Below are 23,353 nucleotides of genomic sequence, written 5' to 3'. Positions count from 1 at the left end.
TGTAGTGAAGTATACATAATGTAATATTTGTCATTTTAACCATTTGTAGGTGAGCAATTCAGTGGCATTAAATATATGCACAATGTTGTGTAACCATCACCACTACCCATACCCAAAACTTTTTCATCATCCCCAACAAAAACTCTGTACTCATTAAACAATAACTCCCTCTATCCCCCTCCCCTCAGCCCCTGGTTGCCTCTATTCTACTTTCCATTGCTATAAATTTGTGTATTCTAGATACATCATAAAAGTGGAATCATATAATATTGCCCTTCTGTGTCTGGCTTATTTCACTAAGCATAATGTTTTCCAGGTCCATCTGTGTTATAGCATATATCAAAATTTCATTCTATTTTGTTGTATGTACATACTACATTTTGTTTATCCATTCATCTGTTGATGGACACTTGGGTTTCCATCTTTTGGCTATTGTGAATAACGCTTCTATGAACATGGGTGTACAAATATCTGTTCAAGTCCCTGTTTTCAATTCTTTTGGATATAGACGTAGGAGTTTAATTGCTGGGTATATGGTAATTCTACATTTAACCTTTTGAGAAACTGCCAAACTGTTTTCCACAGTGGCTGCCCCATTTTACATTCCTGCAAGCAATGCACAAGGGTTCAAATATCTCTACATCTTCACCAACACTTGTTATTTTCCATTTTTTTTATTGTAGCCATCCTAGTAGATGGGATTTAAAATCAGAACTAACTTCAGCTTCCTCTACTTGATGTCATAATTCTTAGAGAAGATGGATGTCCTCTTTGGACATGAAAGGTAAAGCTCCCCATTCTGCTGGACACAGCCTGGAAAACTGGAAAAAAGGGTACAATTAAGAGAGAGCCAAAAAAGAGGGAAGCAAGTGGACAATAAGAGTTGAGAGTAGAGGGAGTAGGAGGGAAGGCGAGGGTCCAGCTACATGGCAGAAGGTTGAGGTAGTGCAGGAGGCAGCCAGAGGACGTGGTCTGAGGATGAGAATGGCCAAGGGACTTTTAAGAAGAGCAAAGTAATAATTTTAAAAGGAATTTTATAAATTGTGTTTTATTCTGTTTTCTCAAAAAGGCGATATGAGCCCATAATATAAATTAAAAGCCCATGTTCCACTCCTGAGCCCCCAACCCTCCAGTTCCCTTCTCCTTAAGCATCTACTATGATCAGTTTTTTGTCTATGCTTTCAGAGATATTTGGCTTAATGTTCAATTTCATATTGCTCGCTGTGCTGCAGTGCAACATGCTACTTTGTTTTCCTCAAGGCTTCTGTAGGAATCTGCTATCTTCAACTGCCTCATGCTGGTGGTGTTTAGCGAAGTGACAGAAAAGGCCCGTGTTCCGTGTTTGATAGAGAGCTGAGAGACGACACAGGCAGGAGAAAGGACCCAAGTGAGGTCAAGAATTCAGGAAGAACAGAAAAATAGATGCAACAAGAGACTTTGGGAAAAAACTCCTCGGAGATGTGCAGTGATCTTGGGGAAGCTGGTATCTATGGTAAAGGCTCATGCTATTTCGATTTGCATAGGAAAAGATAGGGAGACCCTAGAAGTCTGGAAGACTTTGGGAGGCTCAGTCAACTAATAATTGTGTTGAACAAATCATGTTAAACATGATTTATCAGGATTAAATAAGATAGAATGTATAAAGCATGTAGCCTAGCACTGACATAGGTCAACTTTCACTAAGTTATACATAAGTAGGCTAATCAAGATATTGTTTAGTTTTAGTTGTTTTGAACTTTATAAAAAGGATATAATGCTATATGTATGTGATATTCTGAGAGTTGCTTTTTTCATTCAAGCTTTTATTACTAAAATGAACTACAGTCCATTCATTTTTCAGTGCTGTGTAATAGTCTGCTGTGTGATATACAGAGTGAAAGGCACTTTCTAAGCTACTTCATCTACTCTTCAAAACAACCCTTAAAAATGGGCATTTCATATTCATCCTTACTTTGAGTAAATTGATTAATAGTATGAGATCAGGACCGAGGCTCGAGTCTCAACTCTACCACTATCTAGGCAAGTTACTTAACCTCTCAAGGTTGAGGCTTAACCTACAAGCCTCAGTTTCTTCTTCAGTAAAATTCGAATTAAAAGAAAGCACCAGGCTTAGGGGATTGTAGTGATTACCCTCAGCGCAGGACCTGGGATGGTGGCGCTAAGTGATGTGAGTTCTGTTAAATTTTAATACGAAGTGAGCCAACTGAGGCATGGGCAGGTTAAGAGACTTGCTGGAGATCACACAGCTGGGAATGGCGAACCAGAACTTGAACCTATCTCTGCACAGCTACACGGTCATCATGCTTTTTCCCCCAGACCAGGAGAGCTTTCCGTAAACAGTGTGGCGCAACGACAACTAGTGTGGAGCAATCCCTGGCATTATTGATTATTAACTCTTCTTCTGTAAATATTGTAGTAAAATCTGTGTGATAGCCTTTTAAATGTATTATTGCTTGCTTGTTTTTTTTTTTGTTTTGTTTTTTAAGAAGAAAGAGTGCTTGTTTAAAATACAATTCACTAGTCTTTCCCCCACAGCAAGAAGGAATGTTCTCTTGCTTGCTCCATTGCCTCCAATAGAGGCAGTAAGTACTAAACATTTCTTTTTGGAGCAGTTTATGAGAGAGGAATGTTTTCAAATTTATGAGGCCCTCATGCATTTTGAGAAGGAATTTTCATATTCCACATAGTTTCTTCTTTAGATCTTTCTACTTAGGGATCAATTTAAAAATACAATCCCTCTATCTGGAGCAGAAGGGTTGTGAACCATGAGTTCCACATCTCTTGAGACTTTCAGTCACTTTAAAGGGGAAATACAAAGAAAACGAAAGGAAATAAAAAATAAATATAGCTTATTTTTGGCTTGGAACACTGCATAATTCCACGGTAGGCTACAGTGAATCGGAGACTCTGGAAGAAAATTCATCATTTACTAAAACTTAAGGGGTGCTTTTCCCCTCAAGAAAAATAAACAGATTCTTGCCGGAATTGCATCCTTAAAATAGGCATCTGCAATATATCTGTGCTTTTTATTGCCTATTTGGACCAGATATCTCACTTTTAAAAATTATATTGGTGTGTGATTTTGCCACATTTTCAGTAAGAATGTATATAACTTTGGAAGTTTAAGTTATACGTTGAGGACATGAGAATAATTCCTCAAATCTCTGAGAAACAGATGATTCAGAGGATTCATTTATCATCACTTGTCCTTTTATTTTTATTTTTTTATTTGACTATTCCTTCATTGAAAAGTTCAGGATAAGCAATGAAACAGAACAACAATTAGCACCTCAAATATAACCCTCAATTTGATATGATCCTTCCTAAACATGAGTATATCCCCTGGTAAAATACGCAATGTATCGTTTGGCTTTTGCATTAAAACATTAATTATTTTTTAAGCCAGAAAGAGAAAGACAAACACCGTATGATATCACTCATATGTGGAATATAAACCAACACATGGAAAGAGAAAACTGTATTGTGGTTACCAGGCACAAGGGGGTAGGGGGTGGGCACAAGGGGTAAAGGGAGACATGTATATGGTGATGGACAAACAAAAATGTACAACCAAAAATTTCACGTTATAAACTATTAAAACATCAATTAAAAAACCCATCAATTATTTTTAAGAATATCAGAGGACATATCCAACTTTGTAGGAAGAGGAAGTTTAATTTGAGGTCAAGTGAATTAGTAATTTCTCTAGAAATGCACTGAGAAATATGGGGTAGCCACTGGCAACAGGTGGCTATTTAAATTTAAATTAATTAAATTAGATGAACTTAAAATTGATCACTTATCCCTTTAAAATTAAAGACCTGTAGAACTAAGTCTAACTAAAGGTCAACTTTTTTTTAAGGTTTCTTCTCTTACCTGATTAAAAAGACTACAATTTCTTTTTCAGGCAATTTCAGGCAATGGCATCATTGCTGGCTAGGGGATGGGAAATGGCTTATTTGACATCTGTGTCTATCTTCCACTTTGATTTCTTCACCTGCTCCACCTTAGAGTTACCTGGAAGGACTTCAGTATCTCCTCGGCAATACATTCAAGGAGACTTGACCTCTATGTGAACTTAGTGTCAATCTCAAGGTTACTGGGTTGTACTGAGATAAAGATGATTGGATTGTAGACAAGAAGATAAGACCACCATCCTGTCCATCAGGAGGGAAAAAGGCTGTTAACAAAGAACGGGACTCAGTAGCTGAGCTTCAGGCTGTCAGGATTCTTCTTATCTTGGGGTCTTGTCCTCCTGAAAGAATTTAGAGCCATGTTTTTCAAACCACGTTCAGTAGGTTTGAACCCTAGGTTAAGGCAGCACCTCATGGGCTATTGCGGAGAGAGGAAGCAGGTTGAAGGAGGTTGGGAGGCTGAGCTCTAAGGCTCTAGACCTCACCCTGACATTTCAACCAGTGCAGCTCTGCTTTTATCTACTGTATAGATTGGACTCGACATCAGATATTTTCAATATAAGCAGATGAAAAAGTTGAACTTACCAGAACTCCTTTCAGGGAAAGTACTATAAGTGGTTAGAAAGAACACTAAGGTAAGTCATTTAGAAAGGGTGGGAGTAGAGGTGAGATCTTCAAAAGCAGAATGGAAATAAAAATACATTGCCAGTAACCTGCCATCTCAGGAAAGTGAGTCCTGATGACTTCAAAACTTTTGTTTATCTGAGAAGGATAGGCAGATTTGAGGACAGAGTTGAACAACTCATGAGAATAGGGGACAGGCTATGTACGGTGTGGGAGGAAGGGCAGACAGAGAGAATCTCTAGTTCACAGCACAGCCAGAGGGACTTGGGAGAAGAAATATGTCAAATGGGATTCTATGAAGTTGCACACAGTGGGCTGTGCAACGTAAAAATATCCTTTGCTGTCCAACCCTGCCAGCACCCTACACCTCAGATAGTATTTAGTAAAACTTAATAATGCTTTGGGGGCTTTCATTGTGAATAAATTCTTCCTAGAGAAGGCAGGAGATACTGAGGTTTGCAAACTGATGGTGTAGAGAAAAAACACAGCCATACATGTTTCATTCGGTGATTCACCAGGACTGCCAAAACTCAGTAACAGCTAATACTCACTGCTTAGATTTATTACAGAGAAGGATATGGGGCAAAAGCAACAGGAAAAAGATATGCAACAGTGGAGCTCAGAGAGGTCCAGCACAAGCTTCTGAGACCTTCCTTGTCCAACGCCACATAGAAGGGCTCTTTTTGTAGCAACGAACTACAGGGACACCTGTGGAATGTCTGTGTCCAGGAAAGCCCAAACGAGTCTCCAGGTCGAAGGCTTTAAGGGGGGTTGGTCAGTAGGCATATTCTGCTCTAAAACCAGCCTTGGCAACAAAACTCAGGACCCCAACAATGAAACCAGGTGCACATCATTAATCTTGGTGTTTGTGTAAAGCAACCTGAAAAGCCAGGTTGAAATGGAAGCATGGACCATTGCTTTAGGTGTATATAACAAAATCATCAATCACTAACATAAAGAACATTCTGAGGGCCACATCCCAGGAGTTGGCCAAGGGTCACTAACAGTTCCCTTGAAGACATAAGTAGTAAGCAACCAGACTTGCTGTGTTCATTTTTTTCCTCACAATATGTGAAGGACAATGAAATCTGGCTAGGATTTGAAAAAGGATTTCTCCACCACACAATCATTTATGTGGTGGAGGTTAAAGATGGCTTCTGCCACCTGGAGGCAGATGATAGACTAGCCAAGAAAGCCTTCCTGTTGTAGGCCTCTAGCTGAAAATGAATTAACTATATCTTTTAAGTCAGAGTTTTTAATTTCATGGTACTTGCTGTATTTATTTTGCAAGCATTTAGTGAATTCTTGCTTAAAAGTTTGAGCCTCACCTCAACTATGCTAGAGGAAATGAAGGGCATATTTATTTATTCATTCAACAATTGTATTGAATATGTATGTACTATTTGCTAGGTACTGTTGTGAGTGTTGGGGATAAATTAATGAAAAGACAGTTAGATGTTTACTCTTATGAAGCTTACAAATCTTGTGGGAGAAATAAGAAAAAATGTGATTTGAGGAAGCTCCAATCCATAGTTGGGGCAAAGTCATAAAAGAAGACTGGTGTTCTACCTGGAAGTCTAGAAAAAAGGAAATCCAAAGAAAATGAGTTTATCGCTATCTCTAGGCTGTTCTGAGACACTTTTTTTTTTTGCATGCCTTCTTAAGTATGGTGACCAACCATCCCAGTTTGTCTGGGACTGAGGGGTTTCCCAGGATGCAGGAGTTTCAGTGCTAAGACTGGGGCAGTTGGCGACCCCATTTCCAGCCCATGATCATTTCACTCTTCCTCTGAGGACTGTTCTCCCAAACACAGTAGTGGGTCCTAGCAGCCATGTTTGTGCTGTCACCCTGCCCATCCGGCTATATTAGAGATCAGGACCCATTACTAGTCAATGTGTATCTTAAGAACTTGGCGGAAGAAATTTCTCAGAACCTAATTGCGGATCTCTGTAGTGAGGTCTCACACAGTTCTGTCATTGAGGTCTCTACAACCAATCTGTTTGAACTTTTGGAAGCCTGTTTATCTAACTTCTAATTCTCTGTGGTAGCCCAGTCTCCTTCTAAGAAGTTCTCTCCCTATCTACCATTTTTGCTTAAGCTAATTTAAATGGATTTTCTTCGCTTTGTTACTAGAAACTTAACTAAGCCAGTTCTCCAGTTGAGAGTACCATTGTTTCAAGTCAAGACTAACAGCTCTGGTTCTTCAGTTAGAACCGTTCCTAGAATATTCCTCAAGCTTACTGGAAATATCTCTTGGGGATAGCTGGCTCCCTGGTTATAGAACTGTTATTTTCATCTCTTGAATGGACCCACCCACCAAATTTATTTCTAATTTCACATTAATAAACTGGCATTCTGGCTCATTTCGGTATCATTTTTTTTAACGGCTTAATTTGAAGTGTAGAGATTCTATTGAAACCCAGTCTGACACATAACCCCACCCTTTTCCTCCTAGGCATGTTAGTTGCACGTGGTTAAGTGTTCAATTAAAGCTTCTCAGATGAACAACTGAAAATTGTTCTTGGTCTTTTGGTCTTTTGTTCTTCAATTCAGATTTGTGGCAAATTCTGCAGCCCTTTCCCAAATAATTCCTTCCCACTTGACCATCCTTAGCAACTGGGTATTAGTTTCTTACAGAAAAGTCCCCTTGCTTTGGAACCACTCCCAAGCACACCTGCTGTTCTAACTTCCTCTGTTTCAACTTCGGGTATTTCACTTTACAAGCCAAGTTTTGAAGGCTCTCAGTAGGCCATACCTGAATTATCCTGTGTACCTCAGTAATTCTCTTCACACCTAGCATCACTCAGGTAAACCTACGCACGGATCAGCCTGCTAATTCCTCTCCAGACATAAGTGCTTCCTCTCCTTTCCTGTGACTAGTTCAGCAAAGCTGAACCAACATTATTCCCAGGCCGATCTTAGTGCCCCTTAATTCTAATTTCGCATCAGAATCACCTGGGTAGCTTTCTTAAAAAAAAGCCAAGCAACCTGGGCTGCCCTCCAGACTTATGGAATCAGACTACGTAGGCATGGGCTCCAGAAAGCTGCCTTTTGAAACAGCTCCCAGGATTCTGACGCACTCCTGGACGAAGAGCAGGCCCACGCCCAGTTCCTTGAGACGCCTCTCAGCATTTTTTCATTCCTCCTCACACTTTGTAAACTTAACCTTTAAGAACTTAAAAGCAAAATACTTTTTTTCCTGACCATTCTTTTTCTTCATCATTATAATTACTAACATTATATGGACATCTACTAAGTGCCAGGTGCTGTACTTAAAACATAAAATACATCAGACCCTGCTTATCCCATCACCTCAAAGGAAACACTGCTCCTCAGGATTAAGCATGTATTTATTTTAGTTCAGTTAAAACAAACATACATTGTTTCATTGAAACGGTGTAGCACTCTTTGCCAACAAGTCGCACTGGAATTGTTGGCCTCTAACAGTACAGTGGGGATATTTACATTATATACAGAAAGATAACACACCCAGGTTCTCAAAAAGGTCTTTCATTACACTAGATCACATTTGATTTCATTACACTAGATCACATTTTCATTAACTACTGCATTTTGAAAATTTAGACCTTATTTAAAATTTAAAGAGATCTGAACTTGCACCAAGTTTTCATGAAAAAATATGTTCAACCAGTCTGTTTATTGCAAATACAATTTAAACATTTTAAACCTTTTAGTGTTTACACAATCTGTCAATTTGTTTATATCGAAATTTCTGTACAGGTACTTTTGGGACAATTCTTATAGATACATAATGTGAATTCATCAAAATGCAGTTAAGAAACTTACAGGAATATATACACTGAAACCCAAGACCCAAACCCGACATTATATACAATCTATTTACAAATACATATGGACAGACAATGTATGTACATAGATTATCATAAATATTGAAAAATAGGTTAGCTTTAATGGATTAATGCTGTTCTATAAATAACATTACAGTTATAATTGAAACATCCACGGAAGACAGTAATGCAAAATGAGGTGACAAGACAGTGGTTTTAATACTGAAGACTGCTCATTCATGGGAATTCACTAGTTAGGAACCTCAAGGCAGACAAGATAGCTCCAAGAAAATCATGCAATGGAATTTACCCTAGCCAGTTGATTTTGAACCTCAAACAGCTGAAGAGGATTGGAGGAGCCTCCCCACATCGATTTGCTGTGAGAAGAGGATTCTTTTTTCCATTCCTTCCTGGTTGCCATGGTATTTTCTTCCATACGAAAGGATGTAAACTGTAGAAAACAACTCTTCACTTGTTTGTATCTTAGATATAAAATCAGTAATTCTTTCCAAGAACTCAAGTGGAAGTGCCGATTCTTGGTCGGAACTAGAGGTGAGGTTCTGGATTTGAAGGGAGTGTCAAAAACCCAATTAAATGAAAGCAGTGCCGTAGAATCCATCTTCTCACTGCCTTTCTAGATGGTCCCCAATTACTTAATTTTCGTAGAAACAAACAAAAAACGGACCATTGGTTTCACCCAATGTAGCACTACAGGACGTCTTCCAGTTCCACAAGGGTCTTTAATTACAGACACATCTTCTCTGTAATTTAGTCACATATAATACAAGAATGCGTAACAAAACCCATGTCTGCCACATTTCTGGCCCTTGCCTAAAACTAAAAATGTTTAGTTCAAGAGAAAAACCTTAGAGCCAGACGACCAATTGATGATTCCATTATTTGTTTCCCTCAACCACTAATGGAATTATGTATATTAGATTTTAGTCATTATGCCTGATGAGCAAAGTACCACATTATTTAATAATATATTCACCATACACTATAACGTACAATAAATGTGCTCTTAAAGCCAAGTAATTTTTCACTTCTAACTGGGATGAAATGGAAGGGTGAACATGCAGTTGGACCAACTACTTACACTCAGGTTGCACTGTTTTCCCTAGCTAACCACTTGTTGGATGTAAACAAATAATTCTATGTTGTACAAGAATGAGATGACAATCCAGTGCAAATGAGTTTAAAAAGCTTACTGCATGAGAAACCCAGTGGCCTAGATGAAGAGAACTTATACCAAATATCGGTGTAACTGTGGATTAGATCTCTACTGTAGACAAAACATGAATACGACTAAGCCATACATAATCAAGTAATTCACACTTCCAGTAGTAGATGAGCATTTCGAAAAGTTGTACTCTCTGGATAGAATAGTTTTGGCCTACAGCCATCAAATGCCCATTTTCCACTGCTGGAAGCAACGTCAAAAAAGGGCTGGCCCAAAAAACCAGAGCTGTTGATACAACTCTGGAGACACATGCAACTGAATAAACCCTGTTTTACCCAATTGCACTATTTGGTACCTCAAAATTAGTTATTTTACTCCCCACAAAAATATCTGCATTATCTTCCATTCTAATAGATTGAAGTCATTAATATTTCAGTCTGAATGAACCGAATTATTTGGGGACAAAGAAGAAAAATGATGAACAGAGTTCACCTGATTTGGGTATAGCAATAATCAATCAATTATCCTTTAATGGTGAAGTTTGAATGGAAAAAACTATGCTCCTATTCATGGTACAATTTTTCATGACATTTTCTCTAAAAATTATTTTGGGTAAAAAAAGTATTTGGCTTATTATACCTACAAAAAGGCAAATCATTTCATACCACTAATATTTATTTTTAAATACCAATGGAAAATTTTTTATGGAATTTACTGACAACCGTTTTTGGATAAAGTTCAAAAAAAAGCAATTTTTTAAAAGTAATATAGTGCTTCTGAGGTCTTTAAATATTTTTGGTACAAAAAAAATTATAGTGTTTTTCTCAATGGTTATTTCAATACTTTGCTGTAAATTAAGAATTGTTTCTCACATCGAATGGTTCCATTAGGCACATTCAAGTAAAATCATAAAATATCCAAGTTAAACAATGACACAGCCAAACATGTGGCTTGATAAAAGTTAAGAGTCCGTCCATTCTCTGGAATGGAATAAAATTGTCACTTCCATTAACCCGAGACTCGTGGTTTTGTTGTTAATATCCATTTCTATCATACAGAATAGTTTCTTTAGGAAAAAAAAAAAAGAAAAGTTCATTTATTCTGCATTCAGAAGAACCAGCGAGGAATCTGCACTTCAAAAGGAAGTGAAACTGAAAACATTAGGTGAAAATTCATAGTAGTTGAGAGTTGACTCAACACCGGCATCAAATGGACTATCGGAGTTTTAGTGGTGACAGTTAATGGCCACCTTCAGAGGCATTGTGTACCCAATCCAAAACAATCAAGGCCATGCTCCCCGTCATCACCACTATGCCACTCAACAGGAAGCACATTGCCTGCAATGAGCACATAGAGAAAACCGATCAGCAAGCAACAAAACATGTGCTAAACACTCCTCTTCCTACTTTTAAAAATGGGCTTATAGTTACTAACTACGTCAGTAATATTTTATAAAGTTACAGTTTTACCTTGCTAAAGATATCTAAACTGTCCTAAGTGTATTTACAGTACAAAACAACCGTACCATTGAAATCTTCCCAAATTTCACTTTTTCACTCCTTTGTCTCAAACGAAAAGGTAAATAATTTTCTTTGCTGAATAAACTATTTCATATAACACAACTGGACTGGGCTTTTGGCATTTTTTAAAGCAAAAATTGAAGTCACAAAATCAAACCCAAGTCATCCTAAAATGCAGCCTCAGTCAAAGCCAGAGACTTTTCTAAGAGACATGAGAAAGTTTACTCTTCATCCTACCCTTCAATTACTGCCATTCTATATTTTGAGTAAAACAAGATGACAATTGTTGGTTTATAAACAATTCTAGTACTTTCATCAGACTAGAATGGCAGTGGAGAATAAGGACCAGAAAGCAATCTTTTTCTAAATATCCCCACCAGGAGGATCATTTGTGGTTAACACATTATACTCTTTCTAAAATGCATTGTTACTACACTTTAAAGTACTATTATGTACTTTAAAGTATAATAGTCTCCCAGAGCTTTGCTTTGAAGATGGTTAGTCTCGTTCAACTCAACACCCCATTATCTTTCCCTTTTATATCCTCAAGGCCTATTTAAGTGCCTGTCACACAGTAGGCAGCCCAATAAGTGTTGGTTAAACAAATGTTGAAAGTTGAGTCAGTATCTTTATGCTCTTTATTTCTATCTCTAAAATATCTAAGAACTTTCTTGCAATTAACTTAAGCATGGATTAGATGGCAACTATCTTTTATCTCCCCTTCCCCAATCTCGCACCTTTATAGAAATATTTACTAGAAACTGCAAGTGAAACTACAATAAATGACAGCTAAGAGACTAAAATTAAAATCAGTTGAGGCAATTCTGGTATTAGAGGATTATTACTGTTTCTACAGTCATAATCTCTCACTCACCCCAATCTTTTGTACGGATTTCATAGGTTCTTTCTTCACCAACTTGATATAGAAGGCAGATGGAAGAATAAAAATCAACATGGCAGCTGCAGACGCACCTGTAAAAGAACATTGACCATTTCTTGAGAATTCAATAAATCACTTGTTATTCATTTTTTAAATCTTAAATCCCTGATATTTGAATCAACTTCAATACTTTGTGAAACTTACCAATGAAACCAAAGATATCTCTAATGGTTGGGACAAAGATGACAAGCAAATTGGTAAATGCCAAGATAGACACTGTAATGATACTGTGACGCCACCAACTGAAATCTTTTGCTGGACACATCAACTGGGTCAAGGAACTCCGGATCTGCAAAAACCAATAAACAGATAAATAAAAACTCCAGTTTTAATTAATAAAAAAACAAACAAAACAGAAATAATAGGAAATATCTAAAACAAGCAGCTATTTAAACACTAAAATTGTGCCCCTCCTCTCCTGCTCTTTTCAACATCTGAACACTGAAAGATCACTTTATATCTTTGATTAGGGAAAAAATGCCCCAGGATGTTTTGAAAATCTACAAAGTATTAAAGACAAAGCCCCGTCAAAACCACTATCAACTTGGTATTGCTCTAGCAGTGTTTTCGTCTCCCAGAAGATGAAAATCTCACAAATCTTAAGATGTTTAAAACTCACTCCTACTGCAAGGAGAGCACGTGAATATTTACCGGGAAAATAACTACTGGGACCGTCAGGGTGACAGCCACTAACACAGCCAAACGGACGATGAGAAGAAGAATGTCAGTGCCCACGATAGCGGAGTAGGTATGAAGCAGTTCTGATTCGACATGTTCTATGGGAAAAGACACACACAAGAGCTTCAAGGGTGCTGTTTTCTCTGGAGCTTAGGGAGAAAATCTTAACTTACAGCAAAATTTGCACCAAAGTTATTTGCTACTCACAAAACAACTATAAACTAAGAGGCTAATAAGATTAATTTGGAATTAGGGGTTAATGCAATTAAAATAACATTGAAGCAAAATTTTTCTCAATACTAAGTAGAGATTTAGCCACATGACCCCCCATTAAAAACATGAGCTAAACAGCTAAATCCCAGGGTTTGGCTTACAGTCTGGGTGTGTTGTATTAATATGAAGGTGACTGGAGAGGAGACAGGCAGAGTGAACTTAGATGCAAGCACATGATATAAAAATACCATCAAATGACTAATGGTATCTTTTTGAAACTGGATTCTAGAAATTACTATTAAGAATAAACTTAAATATACTCTAGGAAATTCAAAGCTCTAAATTCAATTTTTCATCACAAATATGAAATATACCAAAACAGACTGTATTTTTAAAAGTGATAGACTATACACACAAAAGTATCAATTTCATTATATGGAAGTATTAATTTCATTTTACTAAGTGTTTTTTTGTAAACTAGACATTATTTACCGTAAAATGTCAGGTAGCCAAAGAGAGCAGCAAGCAGGTACATGAGAAACATAGCAAAAAATGAAATCTTGGACACATTCATCATTCTTCTACGGCTGCGGCTATGTAAATTCAAAGGAAAATACAAATATATATTTTAGCAGTAGTTATAGCAGTAATCTAATATTTTTCCAATAAATTTATATGAAAATAGATAAAGCACTCACCCTTTCAGCTCTTCGTAAATGGGAAGAATAGCCGGATGACAGACAAATGAAAAGGTCAGAATTGGCACAGCATAGACAGTCTGCAAAAAATGCAAAAACTGATTCAATACCTTAATGTAACAAACTCGTGTTACCGCAGTTGGAAATTTCTATTTTATAGTAACGAATCTTAGAATCAAAACCTAATCAGTTTCCCTTGCATAATTAGCTTCCCATTCTTCTAATTTGCTCACTAAGTGTGACCAATATCCTAACTTCTGTATGTGCTATTATTAAAGTCATGAGTATTTCATCTCTCAATCTATTTTAGGATATAAACCAATGCTTTCTACTTAGTCTTCAATAATCAGCTAATCATGTTTTCTAAAGAGCAGCTATCACCCCTCCTCCCTTTACCTTGGGAGTTATTTTTCAATTTCCAAGGGAGAGTTTGCCTCTTTTCTTCCCTAAAATCTTCCTTTGAGAAAATAAAGATTATATATATTTAGTTAGTTACCTGTGAGTTGAAGATAAAGTAACGAGGCCTGCAAGCATCATCTTCAGTCATGTTAAATGCCACAGCAGACGCAAATGCTGTTGTTGGTTGTGTTAAGCTGCTGTTTACTGTCTCATTAATTATCAAAGCAACTTCCACAGGACAAGGAATCTGAAATTTCTTGCAAATCACCTGAAAATACATTATTTTGCATTTGTTAAACTGAATAATGTGACAGGGCTTATAAAATATCTCTAGCTTTAAAGAAAAGTTATACCTACCACAATCAGAAAGAACATCATACACATCAAAGAAAGGCCACTGGTATATCCCAAATATCCTATAAAAGAGAAGGGAAAAAAATCAATATTAGTTTAATGAAACAGATATAGAGCAAATATATTTTCTTCACTAAATAACTTAATTCTGCTTGGAAGAATTTAGTGTAGATATACTGAATTTCTAATTCTTATATACTAAGATACAGAATTACTTAAAGATACCTGCTAATAACTAACACAATAAAAACTTTCATTTTTTTATTACTATTTACAAAGCACAAGATATTATAAAATGTCAACAAAAAATATTTTGGGCCCCTGGTAGTGATCCTGCTAGGATTTTGAAAGACCTACAGGTTTGTATGCTGTAACTCCCAAAAGTATGTTTTCAGGGCTTTTTAGCTCCCAATTTCTATTAAGAGAAAGCCAACTAGCTGGTGAGAGGCTCACTCCAATTCTCTTTAGAGACAGGTTTGCTCACCTAAATTTCTCAGCAGTGATAAAGGAAGGATGAGCACCAACGACACCAGTAGAACCAAATAGTCACCATTCAGATACCACAATCTGAATTAAACAAAAGAAAAACAAGGTTAAAACCAGTCACAAATATCCTCAGAATAACATACACATCTCACAGGACTTACTTTATAGAAATACTGTAAAAATAAACAAACAAAAAAGGTTGGGAAAAAAGTATCCCTTATTTCAAAAAGCCTACAGACGAGAATAAATTTCTAACTGTGCACTAGATGAATATTTGCTCAGGTTAGAAACGGGGTATGAAACAGTATAACTTTTGTCCCACTGTTTACTCTGGGAAGGCTGCCAGCTGATTTCATAACATAAAATGCTTCTTAAAGGCTCGATACTAACGTAGGCAACAAAGCAGCATTGTTAAGCCAGTAACCTTATCTTTAAGCATTTTTAGAAAAATTGTACCCCAACTTTGTCATAGCTTTAGCTTGCAATTTTTAATGCCAGAAACAAGGAAATTTTAAAACAAGTTTCTTTCAGACATTTGTTAGCAAATGTACTTATTAAGCACTTCAACAAGGAAGTTTTTTCATACTTAAATAAAATACAAAGGCAAACACAAAACAACAAAACGCAGTCCCCTGAGCCAGGACTTATTCCAGGTCATCAAGAGTATGTTGTGACACCTTAAACCACCTTGACTCCAGAAGTAGTCAAAAGATCCTTTCTGAACTTAGAGGAAATATTACAAATGTCTCCTAAGAGTTTAGAATGTCTTTTCCTTTTTAGGTAATCAACTACACCCTCTTTTAAAACACTATTTTCCAATTCTAATTGCCCTGTGAATCCCACTCCACTCACTTCAGCAACAAGGATCCCACAGAAAACTAATATTTAAAGATCAGCTTGTTAAATTAAATTTCTAGAGCCGCAGAGATAACCATACCCCTCTATTTTGAGATAACAAGCTGCACGTAAGTGAGGTAGTAAATTATCCCTCCCCATGTTTACTTTAGATAAAAACCTGTTAGTCCACTGACATGAGTAACTTTGCAAGGATAATGTTTCTACAGCATGGCCATGTATTTTCTGGTATTATGCATTTAAAACAGATTAAGTTTCAAGAATTTCAAATTTACAAAAATCAGACAGGAATTGATTTTTAAGGTAATTCAAAGCTTCAGTCCTAACTTAGGGTGGAGTATGCGTTATTCAGCTATAACTTCTTAGAAAGTGAATATAAAGAGAGATGTTAAATTCTAGAAAACCTGTTTTCACACACAGGTTAGAAATTAGTTATCCACAGTTATAAGACTAGCTACCATCTTTGGTCTTTCCTTCTCAGAAGTTCAAATCAGTTTATGGGGGACTTCTTGGTCAGTTTCAATAGAAACATTTATGAAAAATAATTTACTGATCACTTGGTATCCAACTTTGATAAAATGTATCTAACCGTTTTAGACTATAATTGTTTCTTATGAGTAACCTTACTTAGCACCTACCCAGTTGTATCTTCAATGTTCATTAATGCCTGGATCACCAAAGGTAACTCATATTTCACTATGAAGAGGTAGCTTGACATAGCTGGAGGAAAACAAAATTATACCATTACAAGTGCAAAATGTGGCATGTGACACCAAAAGTAATGTGTCACCACTCTGTGCTATATAAAGAGCAAAAAGTCTACCCAAATCACCTTTTAAAAATTCTTACCTCCAATGTTCTGCATTGTAATTGATCCAGAGGCTGCAAGCTTTCCAACCAATCCGAACGCCTTATGTCCCAATTGTTCATATAATAAAGACCCTATAATTGGAAGAACACAGAAGCATGAAGCAAGGATTTTATGAGGAAGCAAATCATGAGGCAAAATTGTTTCAGAAATATCAAGAATGCTACCATACCTCCTTCATTGGCAGTCTTCAAAAGGAGATGAACAGAATACAGGGAAAATATTGACACAAACGTCAAGAGAATTCTGATGAGAGAAGAAAAGGCACAGGGTTATAAACAAGCACAGCTATATTTAAAGACAACTCTTTTTGGTTATCTAAACATTAAATACAGAACTTGTCCCATATTTCTGGTGCTAGACAGAATGCCCCCAAGAACTGGTGTTTACTCTCCTGGCTAGAGTGCCAACATCTTTCTTGGCACTGAAAATTTGTATCATGTCTTAGGTAATAGTTCTACAGTATTGATTAAGAGCAGGGGTTTACCCACCGAAGGTGCCAGGAGACACTGGAGAGCCTAACTTTAAAGTTGGTGGAATTACGAGACTTATAATCTTATTTTGGCACCATTACATTTAGCTGTATCCTTGCCACTTCTCTGAATTTTAATAGTTCCTTTTATCTGTAAAGTGATGGTACTACCTGCCAGTAAACCCAGACTACAAGGTACTTGTGAAATCCAATTGAGATAGGTTCAGGGAAGGTTTTGAGACCAGCTGGACTACACAGATACGGAGAGGAATGGGACTATAAGGAACGGGGGAAAAGATACTAACATTGTAAGTGTCAGGCACAGCTTTACAAACAACTAGGCACAAATCAGAGATGAGACCGCTGTGACGATATACTATATTGCACCCCATGCTGTGGAATACAGGCCTACCAATTGTCACAAAGTTAAACAATGCGCATGCTAACACAAGTAGGCTATCAGTCCAACTGTCTGGGCTGTCTCTTCTCTCAATCTTTTCACTTGGATAGAACAGGAGAAAAAAAAAAGGAAAAGAATAGAGAGACTAAAGCTTCCCTAATATCACTTAGTTTTTCTATAGTGTCTCGATTCTCTCATTCCAGCTTTATCTTCCTCCCCACTATAGGCAAGCCAAGAAAAACATGGATTTCTTTTTATTAAAAGGAACAAAAAAATCAAAATCAGGGAAACTCATACAAAACTACAAACAAGAAGACAGACACATCTTCTTGATTCTGTATGGGCAATTTGAATACAGTACCAAATAAGGTCTGGCAAAGAAACCGATGTCTGTTGTCAAGCACAGGTGGTGGCATTAAGCTTCCATTCTAATGCCAAAAGTTTTATGGGGTCTAGTCTGAGGTGGAAAACGACACCATCAGCCTCACCTCTAACTGGACAAAGTTGTTGGTTTAATCAAAAACAATTTTCAAAGTATGCTGACAAATTCAGTCCTTCTTTCTGTCATTACACTGAAATGACAAAAAGGGATGAATAGACTTCATAACCTTTGAGGTCACTTTCAACTCAAGATTGATTCTATTAATAAGGTTAGCTACAGAGTTGTTTAACCAGACTCCATACCTCCAAATATACCTTGTAAAATACTGATGGATTAAAAACTCACTTTAGCACTCTTGATGTTATTTAACCATTTATTAAAATGGTTAATCATCAAACACATAGACCCTATTAAAGTACAAATAATTTCAAAAGTGCAAGGGCAACATGTCAGAATTTTGCTTTCGCTTACGAAATAGAGGTGCCATTTAATCTCATGTAAATTCTGCACTATAACCACACTGGCAGCATTTAAAGACTGCCTCCACTTTTTATACTAAGAGTTAGCAAGAGTTTCAAATTTTTAACAATGATGCCATTCAAGTTCCCCACCAAAAATTTTGAAACTCTAGGGGCCTTTCTGTTTCAATTCCTGGTCTTTCACCTTAGTAAGAGGTCTCAAAAAGCCTCATGCTAATGATGAAAGCTGACTGAATCCTAGCTTCCAATGCTCAAAGCCAGGCTTAACTTCAGTGTGGAATTTCACCACAAAGCAGAGCTTTGCAAAGGTCTGCTTTTCTTTTCACATTCTATTCTGCTGGAGAAAATAACTTGAGTAGAAGGCACCAATCAGCTAACTAAAATACACGTGTCTCAAAGGGACAATTCCACACTACATGTATGTATGGTTTCTTCATCTATACAATAAACCACGCTATCTTCCAGAGAAACAGCCTTAGCCAGGAACCCATGGGTACTTGATAGCTATGATGCAAACATCATTTAAAATGCATGCTTAAATTTATATGTATTTTTGTTTTACCCCGGAAATAAGGTTTTCTTTTCTATTATATTCTCCAAGGGTCAGTGACTCCACAATGGTTAAAGAACCACTGCTCTCAAGTCTTCTGTAGCTCCAAAATTCTATTCTAGCTATTTATGCTGGAAAGTAGAGAAGTAACTAATTCTAACTGGGCAACTAGGGGGGAAAAAAACACTTAAAAGCAGGTAATTATTAAAATATTTATTTTTTTGCGATGGCATGTGGCAATCAGACAGACCTGGAAGAAGTAAATATTAAAAAACAAAAAAACACCTATGGGTTGCTTTTCAGGGTCCAGAAAATTATGACTCACTTTTCTTAAAACAAACATGTTCCAGGTTAGGCAAATACCACCACATCCTATATACATGAAAAAAAAAATTAGTTGTTTTCTTTATGCACGCAAGGGGCCACAGGTCCTTGGGGAGACTATGTCAATTTACCAAACTGATTCGGAGGTACTAGGCTTACTAATATTCTATGCTTCTGATTTTGCAAGAACAAAATATCTAATTACCCTGGATTTATCAATAGTTCTTTTTAAATATCCAACCCCTGTTACAACTCCGTTTTAACAAGTCCCAGTGACTTAAAAAGACTTTTGGCTTAAGTATCAGTTTAAAGTACTGTCCTGTTTTTTCCTATCTAATTGGCTTTCTCGATATCATGCAGTTATATACTAGAACAAAGAGATTTTTGGATCTCTCATTTTAAATTTTAAGCAAATGATTTTTAAGTCAACTACTTCAACTGTAAATTCAGTCTCTGGAACCAAAATATATGTTGCATCATCATAACTGCCCTGCACAGCAGACTCACTACTTACACATACTTACATAAAAAGAGCAATTCCAGTATTAGCCATGGCATAAGAAAGCCCAAGGATTCCACTGCCCACAATCGCATTGCTCAGATTAAATACTGACATTCCAAAGGAAGTAGTACCTGGATGCTACATAGAGGGAAAACGATAACCAAACATATAACAATAATTAAAAGGAGAAAACCAGCTTTGGGCAAGTTAGATTTGAAATCTAAAGTAAAACTATTCTTTTACTCCATAAAGCCACAGACACACAAATTACTTTTTTAACTTACAAAGTCTGTTTCATATTTCTTCTTCCCCAAATTCGATTCAAGTAAAAAGTTCTGGTTTTCAGGATCTACATCTGCATAATGGCTGCAAAAAAAAGGAGAAATCCTAAATTGCATTGAAATATACAACGGAATGCTTGCACACAAAACAGCCCTTCAGTTCCCTCACACACATTTACTTAAATGCGCGTTAAGTAGGAGTCCACTTGCACACGAGGTATTGTCACTGCAATAAGACAACCGGATACTCTTTCAGGGATCACACTCTCTCTCCAAATGTTACAGTAAATTAAAGCAACAGAAGCCGAGTCCTAGCTAAAGAACCCCCGACCCGCACCAGCCGTCTTGAAAAGAGCACACAACTTCTCCCACCTTTTCAGAGCAGCTTGCTTGGTGGGGTAGGAGTAGTTGAAATCGCTGTTTGAACTGTAGCTACTGCTGTCCTCATCCGGGGAAATATTGAACTTTCCCATTTCGGCTTTCTTCATGCTGCGCACCTGGAGGAATCGGGTGCAGCGAGTAACACCGGGCTTCCTTTTGTCCTTGGCGTGCACCGGCCCGCGCTGCTGCCTGCGAAAGTAGAGGCGGCGCGTCAGGACTGCGGCGCCCGCCCTGGTCACGTGACGCCGCGGGAGGCGCAGCGCGGCTGATTCATCCCCGGCCAGGCGAGTGGAAAAGTACCAGCCGAGCGCGAGGGGCGGGGGAGCGCGGAGCCGCGGAAAAGTACAGACAGCCGAGCCGCGGAGAACAAAGATGGTCCCACCGCGGCGCTGCGCCCGCCGGACCCCGAAGCCCTTCTCCAGCGGATCTGAGCATCTCACCCGCTCCATTATCCCAGGTCTGAGGGCAGGGCTGCGGGGGGCTCTGTTTCGCCACCCCCTGCCCCAGCCTCTCTGGTCGTGCCCAGGCACGCAGGGCACACGTCCTACCCAGGCACTGGCTAGGTGTGCTTGCAGCCAGGCTTACAGCTGCCCGTTTCTAGCATTTGCAACAGCAATGCCGCGCAATTCGTCCTCGCCTGGAGCCCCCAGATGGGGACACGCTCCTGCGGCAGATAGCAGACTCGAAAGGGGCGGAGAGGGCTGACATGAGTCGTCCTCTCTAGAAAAGGGGCGAACGCCCGTTCCTGGGCGCGCAGAGGTGCCGAGGGATTGTTTACACGCGCACGCCCGTGCCCTCGACACGCTCGTCCACAGGCATTTGGCTCGCCAGCGCTTCGCCTGGCCGGCCCCTCCTATGCCCGGAAAGGAAACTGATGCAATATCGATCGCCGATTGTCAAACGTCCCCAGCCCGTCTTCCCCAACCGTGGCCTCGGCTAACTCAAAGCCCGAACCCACCACCGCCGCCCCCAAATTCCAAGACCCTGGATTTAATTTGTATTTATGCAAATCAGTCACAAGACTTGCCGCAGAGGAGCCGCGGGCCAGGCTGGCTCCCCTCCCCCTAACGGGAGGACGCGGCCCCCGCACCGGGCCCCTCCCCCGCCCGGGGAGGGCGGCTACTCCCGCGCGGCCGGGGTCGAAGGCGGGGCCCACCGACCGCAAACACCCGTCCCGGGCGGAAACGACCCCCGCAGCTGCCTTCCCGCCGCCCCTCCCCCCCCGCGCCCCGCGCCCTTTGCACAGACGCCCCCCGCGCGCCTCACCTCGGTGGTCTCCGCTCCTGTGTCCCGGAAAAGTCAGGCAAATGCCTTCGGTGGGTTTTACTCAGTCAAACCAAAATCGTAAAAAAAACAAAAACAAGAAAACCCCCAACACCAGACAGGAAAAATAATTTTAATAAAAAAAGGAAATGGCAAGTTGCCGCCCCAATCGTCCGGCGTCCGCCGTCTGAAGGGAAAGGCGCGAGTGTGCGGGAACGCGTGGTCGGGCTGGCGGCGGCGGTGCGGGAAAAGGCGCTCCGGGACGGCAGTGTCGCGCGGCTCTGGAGCCGGCGGGCGAGCAGCGGGGTTATAGCGGAGCCCGGGAGGACGCGTCAGTGGGCGGGGCCCGGCCGCCGGGTGCCTTCCCTTTGTGTATCAACACCACCTGGGCTCCGCCCCCGGCCCGAGGCCCCGCCCGCCCCCGCCCCCAGCACCCCGGCCCGCCCGGCGGGCTCGGGCGGCCCGGCCCCGCCCTCTGGCGCCCCCCGCCCCGCCTCCCTGCAGCAAAACCAAGCGCCGGTCTTTCTAGTCCCCCGGTCCGCTTGGAAAGACCCCCATGCGTCCCTCGGCCTGTGCATTTCGGCCCCGAAGGTGCCCAACACAGGCGGTTGTCTCTGAGGAGACTTCCCCGTCAAATTCCCTTCCGTCCGAGTTACCAGCAGTCTTTGCTTTCTCCTCAAGGGTTTTTGGGGACACATCTCGCCCACCCAACCCTTTCCTGCCTGTTCTTTTTGTGATGTACCCGGGGGTTTTCCCTAGCAATCTTGGGCTAAGGGAGCAACGTTGTCTCCCTGATCGGTTTCTGTTCTCATTCTTTCTTCTCCACCTGGACCTGCTTTCACTCTTCAAAACTAGCCTGATTAGGTTGGTTGGCAGCTCCATTTCGGGATATCTTTTTTGTCTGAACATGGAAAACCCTACTAGAGGGGAAAAGCTACATCGTGACCAGCAAGCCAGATCCCTTGAAAGGGAACCCTGGTTGGGCCTCGAGTTGGGGGAACCGGCTCTTTTGAGGAGGTGTAGGAGTTCCCAGTTTTCCCTTGGCAGACACGTTTTACTCATTCCACCCCCCCCCCACCTCCCCTAATTTGAGAGCTCCTCTCGCCCTGCTCGCCTTTCTTTCCTTGTATTTACAGAGGCGCTGCCTCCGTTGGAATGCTGGTCGGGGAGACTTTCTCCCGAGTCTGATGCTTCCCCTCCAGTGGTGATGTGGTCCTGCAACTAGGGGGCCCCTTCGCTGTGGAATACTCGGCGCTGCCGGAAAGGCAGGCGTCTGTCCCTTGCTGGAAACAAAGGCCCCTTCCGAGAGAGAAATGTTTGTTGAATGAATGAATAAACAAACGAGTTTGACCTACTGCTCTCTTCCTTTTGAGGACGTGGGAGAGATTGGGCAGGGCGCAGAGGAAAGGGTTGGGTGTGATCACAATTTTTGCTTTCAATGTTTTCCTGAGGAAATCTGTACAACTGTGGATTTCCGTGGCACGTGAGGCTGCCAGTGCCCTGGGCCTGCACCAGAGTTCATGATTGACAAGGGAGGACCCGACTGCCCCTTTACATCCTTCTGTTCCCCACCCCTTCTACTGGTCAGACCAGTCTCTCCTAAACAATACTTTTAGTGCCCAATTTCCCCTCACCATCCCTCAAGGCTTAGTCACTGAGCCTCAGGAAAGCTTCCCTCCACCTTCATCCCTCCCTTCTCACCCCTCTTTTTGCCAAGTACTATTTTCCAAACCATGTGGTGCAGGACTTTTTAAAACCTGTACTGTCTTGTACTTAAA

The 23,353-nt window shown here is 40.0% G+C and overlaps 1 protein-coding gene across 2 annotated transcripts; it reads right to left on the bottom strand.

The window, feature by feature from the left end:
• Positions 1 to 7,870: 7,870 nt before the first annotated feature.
• SLC38A2 (solute carrier family 38 member 2) lies at positions 7,871 to 21,848 on the bottom strand. 2 transcript variants are annotated; one of them, XM_058558438.1, is made up of 16 exons: positions 21,579 to 21,848; positions 20,304 to 20,501; positions 19,935 to 20,016; positions 19,673 to 19,788; positions 16,714 to 16,787; positions 16,523 to 16,615; positions 16,312 to 16,393; positions 14,817 to 14,899; positions 14,336 to 14,394; positions 14,076 to 14,246; positions 13,580 to 13,659; positions 13,374 to 13,474; positions 12,642 to 12,766; positions 12,135 to 12,279; positions 11,925 to 12,022; positions 7,871 to 10,867 (listed from the first exon to the last, which is right to left on the bottom strand). In XM_058558438.1, exons 2-16 carry the CDS (start codon positions 20,417 to 20,419, stop codon positions 10,769 to 10,771), a joined length of 1,524 nt encoding a protein of 507 aa, XP_058414421.1. In that variant the 5' UTR covers positions 20,420 to 20,501; positions 21,579 to 21,848; the 3' UTR covers positions 7,871 to 10,768. The 2 variants fall into 2 exon arrangements, with proteins under 2 accessions (XP_058414421.1, XP_058414422.1); XM_058558439.1 differs by lacking the exons at positions 19,673 to 19,788; positions 21,579 to 21,848 and having other exon boundaries at positions 20,304 to 20,384.
• Between the last annotated feature and the right edge of the window lie 1,505 nt (positions 21,849 to 23,353).

This window comes from Diceros bicornis, chromosome 17 (genome assembly GCF_020826845.1).
Source record: "Diceros bicornis minor isolate mBicDic1 chromosome 17, mDicBic1.mat.cur, whole genome shotgun sequence".
NCBI lineage: Eukaryota > Metazoa > Chordata > Mammalia > Perissodactyla > Rhinocerotidae > Diceros > Diceros bicornis.
This window is presented reverse-complemented; position numbering and strand designations above follow the sequence as displayed.